The sequence below is a fragment of the Poecilia mexicana genome, unplaced genomic scaffold (assembly GCF_051168715.1).
Source record: "Poecilia mexicana isolate PSO_F unplaced genomic scaffold, ASM5116871v1 scaffold_17, whole genome shotgun sequence".
Lineage (NCBI taxonomy): Eukaryota > Metazoa > Chordata > Actinopteri > Cyprinodontiformes > Poeciliidae > Poecilia > Poecilia mexicana.
Genome location: NW_028263386.1, coordinates 13,175,051 through 13,200,819, shown reverse-complemented (window position 1 = coordinate 13,200,819; position 25,769 = coordinate 13,175,051). Strand labels below are relative to the sequence as shown.

The window sequence follows — 25,769 nt, the reverse complement described above, 5'->3', positions numbered from 1 at the left end:
GCTCTCGGTGACGACTGATGATACTGCATGCTCCCTACTGACAATGTTTGACCATGATTTCAGATTATTTTCCTGGAAATCTCTATGACTGCAGCAGGTTAGCGATGGCTACGATGTTGCAGGTTTAGTTTCTCCAGTTAAGGGGCGTGGTCTGTGGGACATATTGCGACCGCCGATTGGTCAGTTACTGACAAACCCCACAGAATGATTGGCAGATGGCATTATGTTAATTCTACGCAGTAAACAGATCGGGACGCAATACTGACTCCTGCTGGACACTGCAGTTAATTGTGTTAGGGTTAATCATCATTTTATTTTATTTACTTCATCATTTCATTTTATTGCTACTATTTATTATATTTATTATATGATAAAATATTTGAGAGAATATGCATCATATTTATTCCAAGTTCTCTTTTTGAGAATATCATCACAAACAGTCATTTTGATCATCAATCGTTTTTATTGAATTTTTTTTCTAAAATGCCAAATACATAACAGGATTTGAGAATAAATCCAAAGTTGAGTGCACAAAAATGTTTCACTGCAGGCGGTTTATGTACAAGAATGAAATCAACAACTTTTTTTTTTATTACAGAATTCAACGGCATTTATATTTAGAGTCAATTTTATGCAACCTAATAACGTTGACAAGACTGGATTCATTTGCACAGAAGATATCTCTTAAACACGGCACATTGATTTAATGTACAAATCAGTGAATTTTGCTGAGTTGAAAGTGCATCAAAGACCACTGTGTGCTCTCTTGTTTTCTTAATTACATTAAACAATTAAACCATGTGGTCTCATAAACAGACCTGCATCTGTGAACTTCGAGAACGAACACCCCAAATATCCTCCACATATATTTACCCAGAAAATTATACTGGTTAGCAATTCCAAATTGATTGTACCAACATTGAATAATATTAGTGTCAATATAATATGAGTCATCAATCATGATTCTTAAGCAGCTTTGTTGTGGCATCAAGACTAGTCGCCACAAACGTCTGGCAAGAATTAACTTGTAAAAAAAAAAAAAAATTCAGTTTAAATGTACATTATCAAGACATGTTAAAATACCAACTTGGAGCAGCTCTTTAGTTCACTCTTTCTGTTTGCCAACAGTTTTCTGGAAATGTCCCTTTCAGATGCTCAAATATGTACATTTTCCTAAAGAGACAACGTATTTGTTACGCAAGTGAACAACCCGGACAGAGAGCAATGAGTACAAACATAACCTTTGAATATTTATACACTTTTAATTCACCGAGCCTCCTCAAAACGTAATCTGGTGACGATGCCTCTACTGACTACAAGGTACAATGGATCTGAAATGCTATAATTCAGCTCGACACTATGCGTGCGATGGAAGAGAAGCCAAAAACACTTGCAAACTGTTTTAAATAAATAAAATCAAGTATGGGACAGACCATTTCTCAGAACAGATGATTCATTTTAGATACATGAGTTACCTCATCCTCCCCCCCCTCTCAATCCATCAGTAGAGAATAATGAAAGTGCTCTTGTCAAACCTGTAAAAAAATAACTTTTACACCACAACCGGGCTAAAGCTGGAGAGTTTTTTTTTTGTCACAAAATTCTTGACAAATGTTTTGCTTATTGGTGGTCCTCCCCCCAGTCGCCCCGCTGCTGCTCGTCCCCCTCACCGCCCATTGGCTGGATTAGTTGTCATTTGTTGAAAGGAAGGCAGGCGGGCAGGATGACCGTGGAGCAGGCCGGGCCTGCCAAAGGCTCCGCCACCTCTCCCTCCAGCTCCGTCCACGTTCCCTTCTCTGGGCTGTAGCAGATGGTCGAAGACTTGTAGGCGCCCTGAGGAATGGGGAGAATCAGACCGTTCCTTTTATTCCTCTCAATGTTTGGATTTGTAACCTCAATCTTTCATGTTTTATTGGGATTTCATTTGATGGACCAACACATACTTGGGAGGTGGAAAATGATGAATGCTTTTAAACATTTTTAAGAAAACACTTCTGAAGAGAACAGCATGTATTAGTGTTTAATCCCCTTTACCCCGATAGCCCTAAATAAAATCCACTGCAACTGATCCCCGTCAGAAGTAATTTAATCAGTAAGCGGAGTACACACGTGTGTAATTTGATCTCAGTATAAGATACTGAGATTTATTATCAAAACTACTTTCATTGTAATGAAATAAATAATAATAATAATAATAATAATAATAATAATACAAACAACAAGCAAAATAAAAGGTTAACAGAATAAGCAATGAAATCAGAAAACAAAGGCTGGCCTAATATTTCAGGACAATTGTTAAGATGCATACATTTCTAAAACATACTTTTAGAAAAGTTATGTTTTAAAAAATGAAGCATGAGCGAATGCCTGAAGGTTTGAAATGAACAAGACTAGCTTAAAACAAAGCCTGGCTATCAGGAAGCAAAACGTGATAATATGAGGGCCAAGTGTCAAAGTGAATTTTTTCTATTATTTTACAGGCTGCTTTACTACGGACTTTCATAAATGCAGCATACTTTGGAAAAGATGGACAGCTGTGTCTGGGTTTAAATGTATATGTGTGATCACATTCCCTCTGCCGTCTGCATTTGTCACATAGCATTTTTCTAACAGTAATTTGAAACGAAACTAGAAATAGTTTACCAAGAGAATGGTGTGTTTTCAACCACCATCAGCCACTGAATATGTCTACTGCTTTATGTTTTTATTTACTGCAAAGTACATTTACTACCATGCTCCAGCTGTAGCCACCCACGAGGAAGATGCTGTCATCCAACACGGCGCAGCCCGGACCACTGCGGCCCTCGAGTATCGGTGTCTGGAGGATGTTCCACTGGTCAGCTTTTGGGTCGTAACACTCGACCAACATAACATCTAGATGGGAGAAACCTGTCCAAGCAAAAGGAGGAAGAAACGGAAGAATGTGTAAACTGTGCAGACATTCTATATTTTACAATCGACCTTATATTCTGAGATTAAAATCAAAATCTCCCAGTAGAGAAATCAGGGTTTTTTTTTGTTTCTGTGTTTTCTTTCTGCTGTTTTTGAGTGGGCATGTTGAAAAGGGCTACGTGAAGTACCTCTGTGAACAAATTTGTATTGAGAGGAACACAAATGAACAAGTAGGTCTGGTGTCATCTGGTTACACTGCCTGGCAACTGGCACATAAATGTAACAAAAAATATAAAGCAGTCTTCAAAAATCAAATAACTTTAAGTTATGAACAGCCCACACACACATTCAAGTCACCAACATTTCATTCTAAACCATACATTTCTATAAAAACAAAAATGGACACTTTGTCTCTAAGAGCATGTAAGGACAGTTGCAAAAAAAAAAAAAAACAAGCTTGCATTTACTTTCTGTCTGCAGATTGAAAGATTTCTTTCATCAGTTCTGTTTCAGATTTTGCATTCTGAATGGTAGAGTAAGGGTGCACTAGTTGACGAAGGCCAGCACCTGGGCATAGCAGCCAAGCAATTTGTATACAACTGTAACAAAGAGCACAAATCGTGACCCTTTGTCATTTCCTGAAAAGCCTGAGCGCTCACCTTTCAAATGGTTTCCACCGATGGCATACAGACGATCGTTCATCCCAGCCAGGACGTGAATGGCGCGCTTTGTGTTCATGTCCTGTTTTCTAGCCCAAACATCCATTACGGGGTCATAGCAGTAGAGCCAGGACACATACTCGCCATTATGCACGCCACCTGTAACGTAATCACAACCCTGCGTTGCTAATAAAGTCAAAGTATAATTTGGTTGCAAAAACACAGTGCTTGTGCCTTGCGCGATATATAACGAGGTAAAACCATTCAATGAAATAAATGCAAGGAATACCTAATGATTTTAAGGCATGGAGAGAGATTATACATTTTTGTTACAATCACATTTGCCTCTATAGGGGTATATTTGGATCTTTTGCTGAGTAGACGCTGTTTATTTTTATTTATTTATTTTTTTTGTCTTTTTACTCTAATAGAGCATGATGTGTCACATTTAATGGCTGCTTCTCCCATCTGTTTTGTTCAAACAGGCTTGTGTCTTTGTTTGCATGTTTTAATGTCGCCACTATGACTGGAGTACAGATGAGTCAGTGCTACTAAGATCTGGCAGAAAAAGATAAGGTTTCAGTTTGTGACATTCTGCATTTTGAATGACGGATCAAATAAAAATGAAAGGCCCCTCAAGCAAACATGTACTCTCAAAACAAATAATACCAGGAACCAGGGTGGCAGTGAAGATTTTACATTAGCATGATTGAGTAGATTTTAGTCTACCTCCTTTTGTGTTACTAAATACATCAGCAATTGATAAACAGAGTTTGTTCTTGCTTGTCCCGCACACTCTTAACACTGTGCCCTGAACACATCATCCCCACCGTGAACATGGCGGAGACGATTTGTTTTTCAGAGACGGAGAGAGAGGTGGGATAGAGTTGATAAGAATGTGGATGTATGTGTCTATATACAGTGGAAACCCTCATTCAGTAGGATGAAAATATGGCTGAATACTATAGGACATATTTGTGAGTTGAAACGGCTCAACCGAAGTCCTAAATCCAAGTGAAAGTCTTAAGCGAGACTTGAAAATTGCTACTCGGAAAAGCTCTCCATCCTAACTGAGTGACCCGTTTTGCAAATTGCAGAGTGATGTAGGGATCCTGCGGTGGTGAACAAAAATGCAGTCCACACTTTGAAATGTTTATTTTGTTTGAATTACAGTTTTCAGCTGTAATGTGGCAAATATGAAAAAGGTTCAAGAGGGATGACTACAGTACCATTATAAAAGCGTTGCCGTTTTAACATTCATGTTTTATTTTACATTTGCTTGTTTCAACACAGGTTTTTAACATAAAATGACGTTTATGCGTTTCAAAGGATGCAACTGTAGATATGCAAAATTTACAAGACAGACCCGCTTGTCAATGTTTGTGGCTGCATTTAACAGTGGAAAACATGTGGGGGTGTGCATTGAAATTCAAATGCAGCTGGATTATGACATCTATTAAAGAATTATTCTGACTCACTTTAAACTTTTTTTCAATGCAACATCATGATGTTCCTTTGCCTGAAGTGTAACATATGTTATTTATGCAAGATTTTTTTTTTTAATGTAATTTCTGAGCTTCTGTTTCAGTAATAGTTTTCCAATTCATAGTGATTTATTGTGATTAAACACCTGACATCTTGCACCAGCAGTATGCCGTATAAAGCAAATGACTGGTAATCGTTGCTTACAGGTAACCTATTTTTTCCTGACCTGATATGTAGATCTTGCCATTATGCACCGCTCCTGCATGTGCAGCTAAAGGCTGTGGCAGAGATGACACGTAATTCCACTCGTTCGTCTCCAGGTTGTAGGACTCCACGCTGGAGAGGTAGCCCGTCTCGTTCCGACCTCCGATTACGTACAGGTGCTTGTCCAGGCGGCAGGCAAAGAAACTGGCTCTCCTGAGGAGAAGGAGGAGGAGTCAAACATGCAATATCATCTATAACCCCCTATCACACTTTTATGCTTCTGCCTTCTCTGTTTTGATGGAGGGGATGAGAACATAGGAAATGAACACACATCTCTTTTTTACATATAAACTGTAGAATGTCACTAGATAAGTCAGGTTATCGCTGATTTTTCAGATAAGTGGAAACCACGTGTCTCTCCACCCATATGGTTGGTCTTCTTTGTCAGTTTTGCAGTTTTGGTTTCAATAAATTCGACCACACAATTAGGATACTATTTTGAGATATCCTTTTTAGAGAGCAAAACTTCCCAGGAACAAGTGGCTGTTGGCTTCTCCAAATGCCAAGCCGTGACGTGTACACCGCAGTTGGATGCCACTGCTTTAGGATCAATGCAACTGCCAAAAATGACTTTAAGTGCTGCTTCAATTTAAAGGTAAAATCTATCTTGTGAGCTAAGACCTGTGTTACAAAGTGAAAGACATTCAAAAAATGCTGTGTGCTCTTCAAAATGTGAGCAAACTTCTTTGGCAAACTGTTCTTTTCCTGGAGTGAAAGAAGCTGCAATATGCTAATAGCTAAAAAAAAAAAAAAAAAAAAAAAACTATTTTTACTCGATTTTCTCTGATGTTTACATTTGGCTCTTTTCTAAACCTGTCTCTTTTAAATTTAGACGAAAAAGTTACAAACCTTTCCTGCATGGGAGGCAGCTGAATCCAGCTGTTGAATCTGGGGTCATAGCGGCTGACGAAATTAGTACTGTGCTTCCCTGGAAACAAACAAAAAAAAAAAGAAATCAAAATAAGTGGTACCATTCAAATGATTTCAGTTTTATACTAGTTAAAATGATTTAGTGAGAATAAAGCAGAACCAAAGTCAAATTTCTTGTTTGTGTACATAAATTTGACACACAAAAAAAAGGCTGATTTTGACTTTGGGTTGGGGGCAGGAAACTATAACATCTTTTGTAAAGATTAGATTTAATCTCTAAGCTTTGAACAGTTAACAATACCAGTGTTTCACAAAAAGTACTGGTAGCACCCCATAAATATTCCAGTGATCGCTGCAGTTAGTTTCCTGTTCCAACTGATGACGAGGGTTTACTGGAGTGCTGTTTGTTCACTCAGAGCTGACCTAACCCTCGAACGAGTGTTTACAACCACCTGACGGTACATCACCTTTGGCGGATTTTGTGGGAGAGTGAAATATTTGTTGTGACTGTATTTTGTGGTGGTGCTGTACCGTTTGGGTTCCACTGGTCCTCCCCACCCAGCAGCAGCAGGAAGTTCTCCACCTCTACCACGCAGTGATGAGCGCTGTTGTAAGGCATTACTGAACGGCAAACAGAAAAACAGGTCAGTTACTGTAATGTGTGGTGCAGCGTCTATCATGCTGCATATTACACTAGGTCTGATGTTCTGGTATTTATAGTCAAGCGAGTACATTTTTTTTTCTCCAATTTTTTTCCAAGGTTTTTACGTGTTTCAGAAAGTTAAAATTAAAACCTATTAATTGCATGGAAGCAGTTGTGAAAATTGAGATTTTGCAACATGTTGATATTGAGATGAGAACGATGACTCAATAGTGCAGCTTCAATTATTGCAGAGTTGGTGTTCTGCTAAAATATGCCACAGCAGTAGATCTTCCAGAGATATGCTATGTCGCTCCAATAAAGATAAACTGCAGAATATCATGGTCTTTTTTTTAAAAATGTGTTTGACGTTTCCCTCACTGCAGCTGAGGGAAGATTTTTCTCCTATGTATGTTTTTGTGCTCCATGTCTCTCCTCCGTCTCCTTCTGCTGAAGTGACCCCATTGAGATGTAGAGAAATGGTCTTAGGTGACAGTCATAATGAACATGATCGTGTTCACTCAATAAATCTCGGGCCCGGTGCTTTTTGAGCACAAATCAGTGAAATGTTAAAGCCCACCTGTCTGTCTCCATCAGTCATTTCCACTGTCACCTCCCCACCGCCTGATGGATCGCAGTTGCTGCAAAATTAGACAGCCTTGAATCTCATTTCTTTCCAATTGGCCTCTCCCTGCAATCTCACTCAGGCTGGATGACATGTGCCGGTCCTCGACGGGAGGGGAAGTCTCAGATAGGAACTAATGCTACATACGCTAAACACAGCTTTATCTCAGATGAGGGGGATTAGGCTGCCTGCCTTCAGTGCACCTCAAAGAGAGGTTCCATACAGCTGCCAAATTCTCTCACATGCTATTTACATTATCATTCAGTCAGCAGTATATAGGACACGGATCGGCAGCTTTTTATTTAGCATCTAGTGCCTGTACATGCAAAAAAAAAAAACAAAAAAAAGATCATGTACTGATACAGAAGATTATTGGTCTACAATGTCTAAGTGTCAAAGTTTAAGGTATTCTAAGAAGATCTGAAAGATTCTGGTGGATGTTGAATATGAGGAAAATAAATAATAAGACGGAAGGAGAAAGCATACCAATCATGACTCCCTTATGCAAATATGACCTTGTTTCCATATTTTTTTGTCACACCACCACTATACAGTTCAAAATGTTTGACTGGAACTGTATGAGCTACAGCAGGTGTCCAAAGAGCCAGTTTCACTTTCAGTCCAGCTAAATGAGTGGTTTAGAGCCACTGTTAGAAAAAGACAACTCGTTATTTTTGATATCTACTATAGGAAAAGTGTTATCTTTTTTTAAAGATAACACTTTTTTTTTGAAGAACCATCTATTCATTTCTGTTATTTCATTTTTTATTACTAAAGAAAAACAACACTTTTTCAAAGAGAGGATTTATCCACTTTGTCATACGTGGAAAATATGTGAAAATAATTCATTAAATGAAAGCACATAGTGGCCAACCTGATGACAAGAAAAATAGATCTAAAAGCATATTTATTTCTGTCATTTTGTGGTGGAAATTACTTGTGGAAATAACTGAAAAACTGTTAAAACAAGCATTTGTTTTTATTTTTATGTTAAAAATCAACCGTTGGTTCTTAATAATGTTTTAGCTAAAGCTATCTAGAACCAATGTTGGTTCTTTCATTGTGGGATGAAAGAACCACTCACAGCTCTGAAGCCGCAGGTTGCAGACCCCTGTTCCAATTATAAGTAATAAAATAATTATGAAATGGAAGAAAAATAATACATTGTGTTCTTTTTTCCCAAACAGAAATGTGAAAATTTGGTGTGCATACATATTGAGCCCCAATAAGCAAAACTGAGTGCAACCAAGCAAAAGTTGCACTGTTGCTGCTGTTCTGTGAAAGCCTCAGAAGATTTTTTTACAGAAGAAAACTGCCTCATAAAAACGAAGGAACACAGCAGATAGGTCCGGGATAAAGTTATAGAGAAGTTAAAATAATAGATTTAAAGGTCTTACAAGCATAGTACAGATTGCCATCTGGAAACTTAAGTAATATGGAACAATTGCAAATCTACTAATATATGCCAGTCCACCTAAACCAAAAATCCTGGCAAATAATTTGCAGCCCAGGTTGTTGGGAAAATGTTGACAGAATAACTTTAGCTTTTATGAAATATAGACAAGAAGAAAGCCAGTGTTTTAAGAAAACCATTTAAAAAATCCTTCTGTAGTTTGTAAATATGTAGAAGAAAGTTTTCTGGTAAGATGAGGCCAAAACAGCCGAAAATGTAACACTGCACATCACTTTGAACAACACCATGAAACATGGTGGTGGCAGCATCATGGCGTGGGAGTTGTTTTCTTCATCAGGGTCGGAGAGGTTGGTCGGAGGTGATAGCAAAACGTCTGGAGCTTAAAACAGGGCAATTCTGAAGGAAAACCTGTTAGAAGCTGAAATGTCTTGAGAGATGAACGGATGTGCATCTTCCAGCAGGAAAATAACCCCTAGACAAACACTCTGAGCTGCAGTGGACTGGTTTAGATTAAAGCATTTTTGTGTGTAAGAATGGCCCAGTCAAAGACCAGCCGTAAATTCGATTAAGATTCTTTGGTGAAACTTGACAACGGATGGTCTACTTCTAATCGAGCCGAGCTTCAGTTTTCTTTGTTTTTTTTGGGGGGGGAGGGGATAGTTTCAGTCTATCAGTACACAAAGCAGTAGAGACTTTCCACATAAAAAGCATCAAAAGGTGGTTTTACATAGTATTAACTGAGAGCGGCTTGGTCTATCCCATATAATTCTCTAGAAAACACACCGATGTTTTCAGCAGTAATGTAACAAAATATTAAAAAGTTCATAGGGTATGAATACTTTTGCAAGGTGCTCTCTCTCTCTCTCTCTCTCTCTCTCACTATACATATATATATATATATATATATATACATATACACACACACACACACACACACACACACCCACACACACACACACACACACACACACACACACACACACGTCTGGCCATTTGCTCCCTTCCTTTTACTGACCCCTCTGGGTCAACAGCCATTCAGGGAGCAGAATAACCAGGTGCTCTACAAGATGGGTATCACTGCTGTCTACAATAAGCTCTAGGGCTCACTAGAGGGAGTCAGAAGCCTCTGCATCGAAGCCACAGTGTTGGCTGGTTGAATGATTTCACAGCTAATGCACCACTGCTGCTTATGTGCCTTTGACAACAACACGATCAAATCCTGCTAAGGAGAATCCCTTTGTTCCACAAGGAAACATACCGCCGTTACAATCCTTTGTTTTAGTTTTTCAGAGCAGGTTGTTTTAAGAAAGGGAGACAAATTTTGCCCATTAACGAAGGCTGAATCCCTCCCTGCCTTTGTCTTGTGTTCGGCCACGCTGCTGTGGGTACACTAGATGGCAAACTTTCCACTAGAATCGGCAAGCAGCGGGCATCTCCGACACAGCGAGGGGAATCAGATTCTGCCTAAATTGTGTTGATGAATGTCTTAATCAAAGGCTGTCCCTCTCAGGTTTCGCCTCATTGAAAAGTTATGATTGAATGTTAATAATCTTCTATTCCACATCCATTGTGAGGAAGCTACATCAGGTGGTCACTGATGTGTTAAGGGGATGATTTTGCAGTTTTGTCCTTCCACTTGGCCACGGACCATTTGAGTGTTAACTTTTTAGTCGTGAGCGTCAGAAATCCCTGTTGACCTTTTGCTTGTTGCAGTTTATGCCTGCGAGTGTGAGTTTAATGAGAAAATGACAATATATACGCCAGTGAGCTTCATATGCATGCCTCCGCTGGTAAAAATGAACCCTTACAGACCAAAAATGAGCTTAAACAGCTTTTTTTTTTGCCAAGGCAGCTTAGGTCTCATAACAAGGTGAAGACGAAAAGAAAAACACAAATTAAAACAGATACACTTACGTTTGAGCCCCTCCACCCACCTCAAAGAGACAAAACACAGCAGTGTATGATATGTATGAATGGAGAAAAGCAGCTGAGATATGACTCCGACAAAAACAAGGGACAAGAACTCAATATGTCCAGCGATGAGGACGCAAAGGAGAAATGTAGTTTCCCAGTCGCTCTGCTCTTGACCTTTGCAGTGTGGCAAAAATATGGTGGTGAGCCTCAAAAGGTCAGAGAAGACAGCGAGGTAGCAGACATATGGACACTCCATAGAGGTGAGAGCAGTATGGATGTGTTTGCACATTCCCAAAGGTCTCAAATATCTCCTGTTCAGAACCCAACGTTTCTTCAAAGGGACACAAAACATGACAAGTTTGTTTAAAGATTACAATTCAATTCATATGTCTCTCATTTGTGCCATCAAGCCAATTAATATGTGCATTAACTCAGCTTGCAAGTGACACAAGGTCAACAAGTTGACTGCCACCCCATGCAGCAGTATGCACAGGTGTAATTTAATCCAACCATTGATCAATGCGAGCGAAAAATCATGTTACATTTAGAATCTATCGAGGGCAGATGTCATTTCTTATTGTTCCGTCTCTGCCTGCAATAGATCATTAGATCCAAGCAAATCTCATCATGCATCCCGCCAGCGTATTTCAGCAAAAACAAGGGAACCCGGGCATGAAGCTCCACAATGCTGTGAAGTCACGCTCTGATTAAAAACTTATATTAAAAGTGATGGTGATACATTATTACCTGAAGGATTTAGGGAACTCCTTACTCTCATTTTCTGCGGAAATTAACCCGTGTTAAAGTCATCCACAGGAACAACTATTTCTCATCGTAATAGCCACTGAAACAAGACGCCTCGGGTGCAGAGGAGGCGAGAGCCTTTTTGCAAACTCACTTGTGAGGATCTTCCATGTCTTTTTCTCGTCGTCATAGTACTGGACCAAATTGCTGGGAAGACGATCGGGTCCAGGAGGCAAACCACCCACCAGGAGCAGCATTCGCTTATTGGAACGGATTCTGTAATGCCAAAGGTGGAGGTTTTTCGAAAAAGAAAAAAGAAAAAAAGCATTCAGGACATTTTTTTTATTATTTCATGTAAAAAAAATATATATAAGCTTTTGCTTTGACTTTTAATTTCAATCTCCCCATAGCATGAGGTTATAATAAACCTTGTGAGCAAATTCATTACAATTAGCTGAATTTGCTCAATCGCCTATATATCCTTATGATGTGTTACTGAATGGTTATTGTACACTAAAGATGTGTTTTCAATTAGCTGTGAAGCGAGGATGGTCCTGCAGGGTGCCATGCTGGAGGCTAAAAGCACAGCACAGAACATAAACCTGACTATACACTGTCTCCATTTCATTGGCTACAGTCGTTCATGTGACTTCTCTAACCCAATTGTTGGACGTTTCCTGCTTTTTGTAGATCAAATATAACCTGAAAGAGGCACCCTTTACTGCAAATTAATTACCATTATTGGATTCTAAATTTCCATCAGTGCAGTTCTATAAATTTATCGCAATATGCAACGAAAACAATGAATGTAGCTTGTTTTTTTTTTTTGTTTTTTTTTCACACTTGGGTAAATCACTGTTGTTTCAGTATATGTCGGAATATATGGAGCCCTACAGAAATGTTTTTGGGGTAATTCATATGCAAATGAGGTCTTGGACATAAATAATAGTGATTAATTGAGAGGAGAGAAACACTGCCATATTAAACTAATTATGAGGAGTCTTGATTTGTTGCACATTTGGGTGACTATGTGGGAAAAGATTTATTTGGACAGGGAAGGAATAGACATAGGTTGCATTATGTTAAAAAAACAGTAAAGTATAAACACAGGACTAACATTGATTCTAACAAACAAAAAAAATTAATAATCTTAAAGGAAAATAGAGAAGTTTTATAAAATCACTCAACTTATTGCAAATGCAAGCTGCTTCTCAAACTGCCAATCCAGGCAAACATGAACATAAGGTGTGGATAGTTTCACATAAATACTACATAACTTTCCCCACAGGCTAAAGAAATTGCTATAATAAAATACACAAAATTAGCATTAACTCTTGTTACATTGTTTTTTCATGTAATTTCAATTCCAGGAAAACTCTTTCATTTGGATCATAAACTTAGTGCAATTACCATGTAATTACCATGGCAACAACTCAATTTCAGCATTTCAGGCTCTGTTTAATAAAGCCGCTTCCAATCAGTCACAGAAAATTCATAAAGATTTTGACATCTCGTCCACATTCATTTAAAATGGGTAACAAACATTTGAGGAAATAAAAAAAGGTTGCTTTGTTTTACATCTATCTTAGTTTGACACATGTCCACTTTGCTGTTATGAATGAAGTGCAGTAGAGAGTACATTAAAGCTCTACACAGCTGTCTTGTGTCAGAGGAAACGCCCCACCATCTTCATAATCTGACCATCAACCCTCAAAGGTCTAACTGGTCTCGTACGCTGTAGTTTCATTTGTTGTTATATTTCAGCACCGTAATTACTCTCGCATCTAGCAGTTGTTTGAATTAATGTCTATGAGCTTATATCTTTTTTTATTTTTTTGCCTCTGTTATCCTCACCTGCTTGCCATGGTCTGCCTGCAGTGCTGTCTGAATGGCATCAGGTGGTAGTTCATGGCATCCAGCAGCAGTTTCTGGCACACGGGGTCACTCCTCATGAAGTCCACAGACTGCACCCTCTCCACGAGCTCTGGGGCGGGTATGAGGGCAAAGCGCAGCCTCTTCATGAGGTCCGGAGCGTAGTGCATGCGCGTCTCCCGGTCATGCTCCAGCCAGAGGACAGACATCTGGAAGAGAGCCAGCTCTGACTCCACTGGCGGAGGCAGAGCGTCCAGCATGGCGCACATCTCCTCAAAGTTCAGCAGCAGTACATCCTCCACCAGGTACTTGTTGGCCAGCTTCTTGGTCTCGTCGAGCCCGTGCAGTGCAGCAATCTTGCAGATTTGCTTGTAGTTCTGCACAGAGATCTGATCATTGAGGAACTGCACACTTAGCTTGGTTATCTGGGGGATGTTGAGGATCTTGCTGACTGACAGCACCTCTTCCACTGTGTCCAGGGAAAGAGTAACATTGGCAGTGTAGAGGTACTCCAGCACTAGCCGTAGTCCGATGGAGGAGCAGCCCTGCAGGACCAGGTTGTTGATGGGCCTGGCACTGGTGGTCACCAGCTTGTCGTCTGGGGAGGACGAGGGGGTCCCACTGCTGCCCTGATCCCCCTTGCTTCCCTCATTGCTAATCACATTATGGGAGGAGAAGAGGGATCTGAAATACTGTGAGCAGGATGCCAACACAGCTTTGTGGCAGTGAAACTGCTGTCCCTGGGCAGTTAGAGTCACATCACAGAAAAGCTGCTTTCTCCACAGGAGGTTGAGCCCATGCAGCAAGGTGTCACTGTGCGTTGGGTCAAAGGTGGATGTTCTATCACCCGATCTGGACATGACTTCCTGACTGTGAACGCCACCTAGGCAACAAATAAGCAATGCAAGCCATTTATTTACACACCAAACATTTGCACCACAAGAGATTTCTCAGTAAGTTATCTTCCATCCGAGCAGCGGGTTAGGAAAACCTGCCGCCAGCGCGGCTTCTGGCGCCTCCAACTTTGGGATCTTGGTCGTAAAGCAGCAAACAGAAACGCAGCAGTACTTCCCACAAAGCGCCGCTCTTATGCATGCTCAGCTGAAGTGCGAGCTGCTTTTAGAGCCGGGGACGGAGCTCGGCGTGGAGCCGAGGGAGCCGGAGACGCTGCGGCGCTTTTCCTCTCCTTAACGCGGCTGAAGTTGTCGAGGGGAGCCGGAGGGGGGGACGAGAGAGCCGCCTCCTCCGCCGCGTTGGACCCGAACAACATGCAGCATCCAGCTATCTTTTCTCCGGTCTTAGTGCACACACCCCTCACACTGAGGACATTACACTGATTTACGGAGTCAAATACAAAAGCAATTAGTTTGTCTCCGAGCCGTCAGCAGCAGCGGCAGCAGCAGCAGCGGTAGCAGTGCGGGCGTAAAACGGACGTGAGTATTCGGATAATATTCGCATAAAAGCATCTCTCGGCAAAGTTAAAACACATTACGCGTCGCTTATTTTGTTTCTATTGCTTGTACACAAGCTGGTTCGGTGTGCGTAAACTTGGACCCAAACATGCCGTAGCGTTGTCCCTAAAAGCGCCTGTCACAACTAAATGATGTGAGCAGCTTTCCTGAGAATGGAAGACCAAACTTACCTGACTTCTGCTCTTCACGCCAAAAAAAAAAAGAGAAAGAAAGTACGGTTCAGAATCCAAATATCTCCACAATATTCCTTTGTTCTTCTGGGTTTTTTTTTTTTTTTAAAGAATATCCCTTTCCTTTAAACTCTTTGTTCCGAGGTGTCTCCAAATAACCATTGATTCCAACTCACAAAGTCACTATTTCAGGGTATTTGTTGACGTTGATCATTTGTTCTTCTGAATTAACAAGAAGTGTGTGAGTGTGTGAGAGGGAGCTGTGCTTTCTGCAAGAGAAGAAGAAGAAGAAGAAATATACGTGTGACAAATTATGCTACCAAGAAACAACACATCATTATCCTTGGGCCTGGGGCTCAGTGAGTCGTAACGAGAGTAATAGGAAATCCACGGTTGGGGAGAGAAACGGTCGTGCATGGCCGGTGGAGAGAGACCATGCAGGGGTATGGATGCTGGAGAGACTCGCAAAATTATGGCTCAAGGCTATTGTAAAAACTGTCGAGCGTAAATGACTGCGATTTCAAACATCTTTGGAAGAAAGAAAAGAGAAAAGGGGGGAGAAAAAAACCCGACTCTTTCCCTCGCTGTTATAGAGAGAACCGTCAAGTTTTAGTGCGCATTGCTAATTAGTCAATTTCTCTCTGCCTTCACAGCCCGACGACTTTGCTGCTGAGCTGAAACTGCTAATTTCTGGGACCAGCCTTTTTTTGGCTGTGAACTGGATGGATGAATGGCTTGTCTCGCACAAATGACAAAAAGCCCCTGCCTTAATCTCCATCGCCAAAATAACCCCCTCATCTCATTCTGCTCCTGCTAGTCCTTCAAAAGAAGATGCTTTGCACTAACACAAGTTTTGCATCTGTATAACAAATAGCATCTACCATGATGTCCATATTGTTTATGTTGCGAAGTGGAAGCATTTTTAAATTCCTCCTCTCACTCTGTGACAAAGGCACCTCATGCAGCATCACAGCACACATCCTCAAAGTGATGCAAAGTTTACAGAAACAAGCACATAAAGTGGTTTATTATGAACTATGATGTTTGATCAGCTTATTACAAAAAATGAATTAATCACCTATTACTGGTTTAAGTTAATATATTCTTTAATTTGACAGAAATGAAAGCCTAAGATAAAGTAGAAACACACCAAAAACACTATTGTGAACAGTGGTGGTGGCAGCATAATGCTCTGGGAATGCTTTCAGCTCCAGGGACATGCAGGCTGTTCAGGTTGTTTGGAACGTGTAGCTTAAAAAAAAAAAAACAGGGCAATCCTGGAAACCTGCTATTGGAGCTACTTTCATAGTGCAAATATGTTGTCCTGATGCACCCTTCATAGAGTCATTGCACAGTCACAATATGATGCTGCCACCACCATGTTCCACCATGAGAATGGTGTGCTAAAGGTGAGGTGTAGTGTTAGCTTTCCACCACACATTGCATTTTGCAAGAAGTCCGAAAAGTTACTTTTCAGCTTCATCTGACCAGAGGAGCTTCTTCTACATGTTTCTTGAGCTCACTTTCCACAATTTGCCAATCTTTCCACTGTTCAGAAAACTCAGATTTCTGAAATGCACTAACTAACTAGTTGACATCTCAACTGATTATCACAATAAAGCCGAGGATCTCTGCGGCTCCTTCAGAGTTGCCATGTACATCTTGGCCATTTCTCCTTCCTCAGCCTTTCAGTTTAGATACATAGTCAACTTTTTGTTGGTTTACTGCTTATGCCACACTTTCCAATTTTGATTAGGGAATGAACATGGAGATAAAACTGTTTGATACATATTGAGATTAAAACACCAATTAGGTGATATCTGACAGCAATTAATTGCACCAATATTTATTTATAGGTATAAGAGTAAAGGAGGCTTAATGCACATCATAGTTTTCTGATATATTTATATATATATATATATATAGTTAAACATTCTTATTACTTAGCTGCTTCATTATGTACAGCATTGTTTTGCTAGAAGACATAAAATCCAAACAAATAGTTGTACCATAATACAAATGGAAAAAAAAGAAAAGAAAAAACAGCATAAATATTTTTGTCTTAATCTAAAAGACAAAACTTCAGAAGATGAATAATAATAGGTCTTCGTTGTTTGCATGTGCATCTATTGTGAGAGAAGTTCCAGTAGCGTGAAAAATCACCTAAATGTGACTCCAGACGGCGACGGAAGCTTCCTCCAGCTCGAGGTCGCCGTGTCACTACCACAAAGACGCCTATTCTTCATATATAAATTAGGATTCCGTCTTTAAGCTCACAAACGTGAAAAATCAGGTATCACTTATTAGGACCGCAAACTGTCAATTACACCCAGAGCTCAATTAGAGTAAATAAACTTACATGCGGGACTCCCATGGGACCCGTAGAGACAGTTGCCTCACAAGTTCTGAAAATGACAGATAGGGATAAATGGGTTTGTTCATGTACTATGAAATAGAGAAGCACAACGCTATCGTCAAGCAGTAACGGGCCATATATACAGGTAGCATTTATAAGCGATGGAGCCATACTATTGTTTGATGTTTGAGTGCTTGACAAGCACGCAGCCACCAGCATACCCAACCCCCCCTCCACCCCGCCCCTTCAATTCACTCTGGTTGAACTCTAAGAGATGACTGATTAGACTGTGTGTGCTCCCATCTCAAAAATTAATAAAAAGAAAAATCACTATCACTAAAGGAAAACTGTAGCACTGTAATATTAATTGGAAGTTTAAGGCAAGTATGGAGTCAGTTTGTATTGTTGTTTACACAGCCGATATTGGGTTGCCTCATTCTAAGAGGTCTCCTCACTGGCATTACAGTAATTCACCGTACTTCAGTTTTGCAGCCACATACTGTTGTCTTTACTAGCTCTCAGTTAGCAGTACATTACCCGAGTCTCGGGCGAGCTATTCTAATGCAATAAAATGACCATTTCCAACTCTTTCAGCTCTTTGTAGCAACTCAGTCTCCTGAGGCCACTGGTCTTCAGATTGCAGGGCGTTTATGGTTGTAGGTTGTTGCAGTATGCAGGAGGAGGAGGGAGGGGTCATCAGATAAGAGAGGAATTTCTAGACTAATTAAACCCTTTGAGAATCACACTACAGTGATTTACAACTCTCTGTACCAGTTAACCCGACTCATTTTTATCTGTCATATTACTCAGATACCATATCTATTGCTTAAAAGTCTTTTTTTTTTTTTTTTTGTCTGCAAGATTATGGAAACAAGAAGGGGAGATAATAGAATAAACATCAAGTGAGTTTTAAAAACAGTTTCTCACTCATAATGAGAGCTTTAAAGGGCATCCAGTGTGTCCAATGAAATAGTAATAAGCACACAACTCTTTGCATAATACTTACCCTATATTAAGCATTTTCATTGTTTAAGATGGTACAACATTGAGCTCCTACAACAGCAAAATAAACAGCATAATCATGTCAGTATCACCATATCCTTGGGTTACTGAATAAAGAGCGAGCATTTAATCCAATCAGTGCAATGAAACAAAGAAAAGCAAAGTTGTGAATAGCAAAGTCTACCAGGCATAATTCCTTTTGGCTGGCTCCTGCAGAGGGGTATGCTAAGATAGAAAGTATTATTTTCCTAAATGGAAGGTGTCAGATGGTCACGGAAATGTGATCGGCTGTTCAAGATCACTGCTTCCCATCTGCAATTTGTGACGTGTGAAAGATTCAGCCCAAATGTGCTCACCGAGCGTAAATCCTCAGCACTTTCTCTTATCGTGGAAAAGCAAGATAACCAGCTGTTTACAGATCAGAGAACATATCATATTAATATCATGGAGGGTGGGGTAGGGGTGGTGGGGGCAGGGGAGGGGGTGATATCATCTTGTTTGTAAAATATTTTGTTAACTAAGTGTGGTGTGGTATGGCAACCTATAAAGTGAAAGTTGTAATTTGTGGGGGGGGTGAGGGGTTTAGTGGAGGTGAGGACCGTTAAAAGGTTGTTTTTTTTTCAAAGAAGGAAAGAATTAAAGGGAGAAAGTAGAAAATGTTTCTGCTCCCTAGGAAAGACCCGAATGAGGTAAAAAATAAAAAAATAAAATCACAGCATGTTTGCCTAACGGTACACTGAGCTGTCTATCATCCACCTATGGCATCTGTCTGAGGTGGACATTCTCCCTTTTGCCAACATCTTCCTATGTATTCCAGCCAAGTCAATTGCAAATCAATTTATCAGTAAGAATGCACTTGATTTTTTTGGCTCCTAAAATAAAAACAGAACTATAAAAGGGGTTTAATTGGAAGGTTATGCCTTTACTTCCTTAGGGGTTAGGGGGTTTGTCCTGTAACTTGTGGGTTGCCGGTTTGAACCCCTGCTCCGTCCATCTCAGTTATTGTGTCATTGGACAGAGTGGTGGTCAGAGGGCTCGGTGGTGGGGAATGGCAGCCTAGCTTCTGCGTCAGGGCAGCAGTGTCAACAATATACTTTACTTTGAGTGGGTGAATGACCTCAGACTTGATAAAGTGCAAAACAAAAGCAGGACATTTACCATTTGTAACTGTAAGTGATTTTAATAAGGCTACATGAATCCCTACTTGACCCCCACTTTACCCCTTGCACCATCTCTCTTAGCCTCATGTTTCTAAAGGGTGACCCACTGTTTGTGGAACAGTGGGAGAGCAAAGGTACATGACCTTTAAAAAGGGAGACAAATGTTATTATTGTCCCAGCTAATACATTTTAGTTATATATTTTTCTAATATATATCATGTTTGATATTATTATTAATTGTAGTTATTTATCAACGGGAAGGTCAAATAATTCCACATTTTAAATATTATACCATACTACTAATGGCATATATGGCTGAACCAATGTTATTCACTTATTTATATAAATGTCATATATTTAAAATAAACAGGAAAAACAAATATACGTTCTGATGTGTTATTAACATAATGAAAAATTTTGTGTGTAACGTTTAGATATACGTCATCATTATACTCCAAGGATTTTTCAAGAGTAGTATAATTACTAAAGTGTACTTTTAGTTATTCATACGGATAAACCTGGTATTGGGATTCAGCCTAAGAGTCGCACTGATCTCAAATTTGTTCACTGACATGATGACCAAAAATATTTAATGAGTTGAAGCAAGACTTCTAATTGAAGAATGTTAAAATTAACATCAATGATATTGACTGAATATTACAGTTTTACACCTTTAACCCCACATGCAAACTGTCCTGTTTCCACAAGTGACAAAAGAAAAGGTTTGCAGCCCTTAAATTTTCCAGGCATATGAGCTGCACTTGCTAATCCGCTCATACATGTAAATGCTTTCTCAGTTATTTTCTTATTGGCACAACAACCACTAAAGTGTACTTTCAAGTGCTGTGATATATTTTGTATTATGTATAATTGTTAACCATTAAAGAAAAATGAAAGACCTATTTGTCATTTAAGTCTTTTTTTTTTTTTTTACCATGTCAAGAACCACTGGAATGTGTTTGCTGGGTACATGCAGATATAATATCTAGTTGGAGGAGTTATGATGTAGCCCATTAAGTAATAAGTTACTAAGGACGTCAACATTTACATGCTTCAGTTAGAGGAGTCACATGCCTTCTTAAAGAATGTTTGAACATTTGAAAAAAATGAAAGCAAATTTGAAATGTGTCAAAGTATGGTAGCTTTATTTGCTAATAGTGCACATTTAACATTCTGCCTTTGCTCTTCCTTTACAGTCATAAAAATGTTTGCAGATTTAATGATTATTTGCATGACATAATTCTTGGTTTGACACACAACATAAGACATTCCCTGAGAACTGGTGACGTTTCAGTTTTTTTAAGGAATGCACGATTTCTCCGTGGAATATCTCTAACCAGTGCTTGATTGAAGTGCTAAGGGGAAGGGGGAGTGGTAGGGATCGGGACAACCCATGAAAATGGGATTTAGCCATAGTGTACCACTTGTTTAACCCATAAGTAATTTGGATGTGGAGACCCATTAGCTTTTGCTTGTCATTTCAGATCAAACTTTGTCAAAGATGATTTATAAAATCTCCTTTGTGCAATAAACTGAAGGCACTTATATTTGTCATTCAGGGAAAATGGGAGGCCTGCTGTTTTAAACCCCTAGATCCCCCACACATGGCGTCGCCACCACAGACACGGCTCACAGAGTCAGCCAGCAGCCGGGAGGTGAGCAGAAAGGAACAGGCGGTGTCCCCTCCAGAGTGAGCACAGGAGTGTGTGTGTGTGCATGTGTGTGTGTGGCATTCTCAGATGACAAAAGAATACCAGTTGTGCAGTTCAGGTGGGAGGACTCATGGAGGTGGTGTGGAGGAGTCACCTGAGGGAGAACCTTGACTTTTGGGACCGGGGGCTGCAGAGGACACCCGGAGCTGCAGAGAAGGCCGTGGAGAAGGCTTGGGGGGCTTGAGGGAGAAGAGGGGGCTGCTGTTGCACAGTCTCCCCAGTGTGATGCATCTACCTTCAGGGTGGCAGCAGGCGTGGAGTGGGGTGCGATGGAGCGAGCACGGGCTCAGTGGCGCGGTCACCAAGGGACGCTGAAGCCGCTGTAGCAGGACTGATAGTTATTCCTTGAGAGGATTGCAAGATGAGCCCCATTGTATTAGCAAACCCCTTTCTACTGAAGCACTATCAATGTTCTCAAGCCTTTAAAGAATCAAGAATATCTGATACACCGCTCCTTTGTTTATTTATTTTTTTCCTGATCTCTTGAGTAATAATACTTTTAATAAAACATACAGTTTCTCTCTAACATATTGAGGGTTTTTACTGGGAATCAGAATTATTGGTACTGTCAGAGTAAAACTTCTGCAAATGCTTTTGGCAATAAAACCCCCTGCAAATCATTGCATAGTGATTTAAAATTTGCACACATTAAGCTTTTTTTAATTTCTGAGCCATACTTTTGTGTTGCAACTGTTCGAGTCATATCTTTTAGAAATTCTCTGTGTCTAATATGGTCAGCACTCCCAATTATTCACTCCAGTGACAAGTGAAACAAATGGGACCAACCAGTGCATTCTGTATTATCTACACCCCTTGGATTCCCTGACAATAATTAATACAATAGCAAGCTGCTGTTACCAGCCCCGACGACATGGGCTCGACAACATAAGCTCTCCCTTTTCCAAGAGCTCTTGAGAGCAAATTACATCCAGCAGCGAGGTCGTATATGTCGTGGTCACCCCGGCAGCCTGGCGGCGTCATTCGGCTGCTGTCTGGGAGCTCAGATCAAGCCTCAGATGAAGATCCCACTGCATGGCGCTGTTAACGTCGCAAGGTCATTATTCACATCATTACTCCATGGATGTAAGGTGCAAGGTATATGTCAAGAATATATGAATGTAGCCCTCACCGTTGGGATACACGCCGCTTTTAACAGCAAAGGCTGCCTCATATATCAGTGAAGTTCATTAACATGCCACATGATTTTACTGATGCGTTGTGCTGACCACCTCGCTGGTCACACACCATTATGTGTTTATCTTATTTTGTGAGAAACAACTGGTAAGACTAAACAAAAACAATTCCCGCAGTGCCTCAAGAAAGTATTCACACCCTCCGAAACCTTTTCCCATCCCGTCATGTTACAGCTACAAACTGCGATGTAATCGAGGCTAGATGTGAAAGATATGACACACTGTGGTGACTGTAGTGATTAACAGCTTATAAATTAAAATAAAAATATAAAATAAGTTTATAAAAATAAGTTTTCATAAAAGTGTCTATTTGGTAGAATCACTGCCCACTTCAGTTAAGTCTGCAGGTCTTTTTTTGGTGTATATCTTCCAGTTTGCCTAGAGGCTAAAATACTCTGTCACAGATTCTCAGTTGAATTGAGGTCTGAACTTTGACTGGGCCATTCAAACCGTTTTCTAGTGTAACTCTTGCATTATTTGTAGGTTAGTTGTACTTCTGGGAGGTGGACCTCTACAGGAGTCTCTAGTCTTTTACACCCTCTAACAGATTTACTTCTAGGATTGTCCTCTTCTAAGCTTGGTCCATCTTTTCATCAACTTTGACCAGCTTCTTTATACCTGCTGCTAAACCAATTTCAAAATTTATGTCAAATATATTGCTGCGCTGCCTTTTGTGCTCCTTGGTCTTTGTGATGATGTTTGTTGACTAATGTTTTCTAGCAAACCTCTGACGTATTTATAATACTTTTCAGTTTTAATACAGCTGGATTGACACAGAATTACATATAAATTGATCTATTATTTAGAAATTAGGTTACTTGTGAAGGCAGTTGGGTGCATCAGATTATATAAGAATTGAGAGAAATGCATGACACACTTTTCAACACATTATTTGACATCCATTTCATAATAATGTACTATCTTGTGCTGCTCTTTTACATAAATCCCAATTCTAATATGGAAAGAGGCTCAAAGTGTATGAATATTTTTGCAAGGAACTGGAAGTTGCATTAAAACAATCAGCTGACCAGTGTGTTTCTCTAAGACCTGCCATGCAGTTATACTAACCCTTGTGAATTTTGCCTATGAGAATATTAACAGGTTTTTTTTTTTTTTTTAATTATAGAGCCACACATCCCCACAACATCCATTAAAGGAATGCCTTGCTAATTTTAAACCCTCACAGCAGGCATTTTGGCACCAACAGAAGAAAAGTGGATGAGTTTCTCTTTAACAGCTGTAATTTGTGTTTTCCAATCACCATGCTGATTTCTGCTCATTATACTCCGGTTTCACACCGGTAAGTGAGCAAAGTTTGGATTGATTGACTCTAATTAACTAAAAAATGTTCCAAGCCACGGATTTATTATCATGCTAGCTAGCCACAAATGTCAGAGACTTTCACAAATTATTATCCTCTTAAGATAAATATCTTTGAAATCAAATGAGTGTGGAAGCACCAGGAGCACGTATTGTTATACTGATGAATTTGTTTGTCATGTTTTCTGCTGAGCTCAACATGAAGGACTCACCTGGGCAAACACACAGTTCCAGAGTATGGTTAAGTAGTGTAGTATGACTGACTGATGGATGCTTTAGTTTGTTAAAGTTTGTTGAAATTTAAAACCTACTTTAACTCAGAGCAGTGGGATTAAAAGTGTTTTGTTTTTTTTAATCTAATCAAATTAAAATAACAAAGAGAAGCTTATGCGCTGGGTCATCTTTTCCCTTTTGTGTGCCCCGCAAACTTGGCAGCGTCTCCCCTCATTGATATTTTAGACACAGTGGCACCCCCTCTCAACTCAAATTCTTTTCTTGACTTCTTCAGCTCCAAGGCTCAAGCCTCTACTTTCTCATGAACAAAAAACGAGACGTTTCAGAGGACACCTCCATTTCCCCCGGTTTTAAAAAGACCTCAGAGCAGAATTTTGTTTAGCCAGAGAAGACAGAACGTTGCTCTGATTCGCTCGGCTTCACCTCGGCGATCAAAACTGATTACTGAAGTGAATCCAAACGAAACGGACCCATCGTCTGCATGGTGGAGCCGGGCTGAAATTGAGAATCACGCTGCCAGTAAATCAGATCCCCCCCTCCCACCAAACATGCTTCTTGCAGAATCTACCTTTAGACTAAACTACAAAAATCTGCTATCCTAGCTTTGATCCATCACACAGCGCAACAGCACGACAAGGAATGTGCTATAAATTTTATCCTCAACATAGTGAAACAAGCATCAAATATGGAAGAAAATATGTCTCAGCTGTCAGGCACTCCTCATTAGTACTTTCACAGTCTACCCTGTTTAGAGTAGCAGCTTTTAGGCGTGTGCACCTCGAGGCACGCCTGCAGATAAATGTGATGACATCCAGTCGTGGCTCACTTTCATTTATTTAGGGGATTGATTAGATGCATGGGGAGCAGATAAATGTGTTGTAGAGGCACTTTCATGTAAGATATTGCTGTATAGTCAGTGAAGGATAGGAAGAATATAAGATGGACTGAGCATTTTTCTTTTTGAGCTGTTTTTGATGAGGTGGTGGTACCTTGACTCTGCGCCGCATTATTTGCTGTAGCTTTTGTGCATGTGTGAATCCACAACAGTTTAGGCTCACAAGCCTTGAGAAAAGTCCCTAAAATTCTGAAAATGAATCCTAAATGCTGAAATTTTTAATACAATTATAACCATTCTACGGCAATAGACCTGAGACGACAGGTCTACATGAAATTATCCAATAGGTCAGTCTTTCTGAAAATGTCTGTGCTGTGGTCCAATGAAATCAATCCAGATTCAGTCCATCGCTCAGAAAACGCAGTTGAGAATCTGAAGTGTGTTACATTTTGGTAATTTGTGGATTAGACCTAACAAATCTGAGAGTTTCCAATAATCTTAAGTGTCGGTTGTGCAGTTTCCACTTCTTTTCACAGCGAAAGAGAAATAAAAGAGTATCTGCCATGATTGCTGCTCCTCTCTATCCCGCCTGACTGTGTGGTGTGACCTGCTCAGCTGTCTCTCAGACCGACAGCCGTCTGGTAGAAACAATACCGAATGCTACAATATCACAAGTCGTTATTAATTATGGCCTTCAAAGCAAACTGCTGTGTGAAGTGGAACTCTCATGTTCTTTGTAAAACAGAAATGCATCATAAGTGCAAAAGAACATGCAATGAGTCAAATTATCAACAGGGCATGTTAAAACAAGGGTCAGTCTGATGTCTTTGCACAGTCATCAGTCTGCAAAGGTTCTCAGAAGAACAAGATGCCCTGTACTGAAGATTCTTTTTGTAGCAGTTTGATGAGTCAGGTAGGATAAAACTGTGAATGTTT

At 40.0% G+C, this 25,769-nt stretch overlaps 1 protein-coding gene across 1 annotated transcript; it reads right to left on the bottom strand.

The window, feature by feature from the left end:
• Positions 1-555: 555 nt before the first annotated feature.
• On the bottom strand, positions 556-14,316 carry klhl14 (kelch-like family member 14). Its single transcript, XM_015008633.2, has 8 exons — positions 13,362-14,316; positions 11,662-11,783; positions 6,702-6,791; positions 6,150-6,228; positions 5,263-5,453; positions 3,552-3,710; positions 2,732-2,889; positions 556-1,833 (listed from the first exon to the last, which is right to left on the bottom strand). The coding sequence occupies exons 1-8, from the start codon at positions 14,237-14,239 to the stop codon at positions 1,693-1,695; spliced, it is 1,818 nt and encodes a 605-aa protein (XP_014864119.1). The 5' UTR covers positions 14,240-14,316; the 3' UTR covers positions 556-1,692.
• Positions 14,317-25,769: the final 11,453 nt, after the last annotated feature.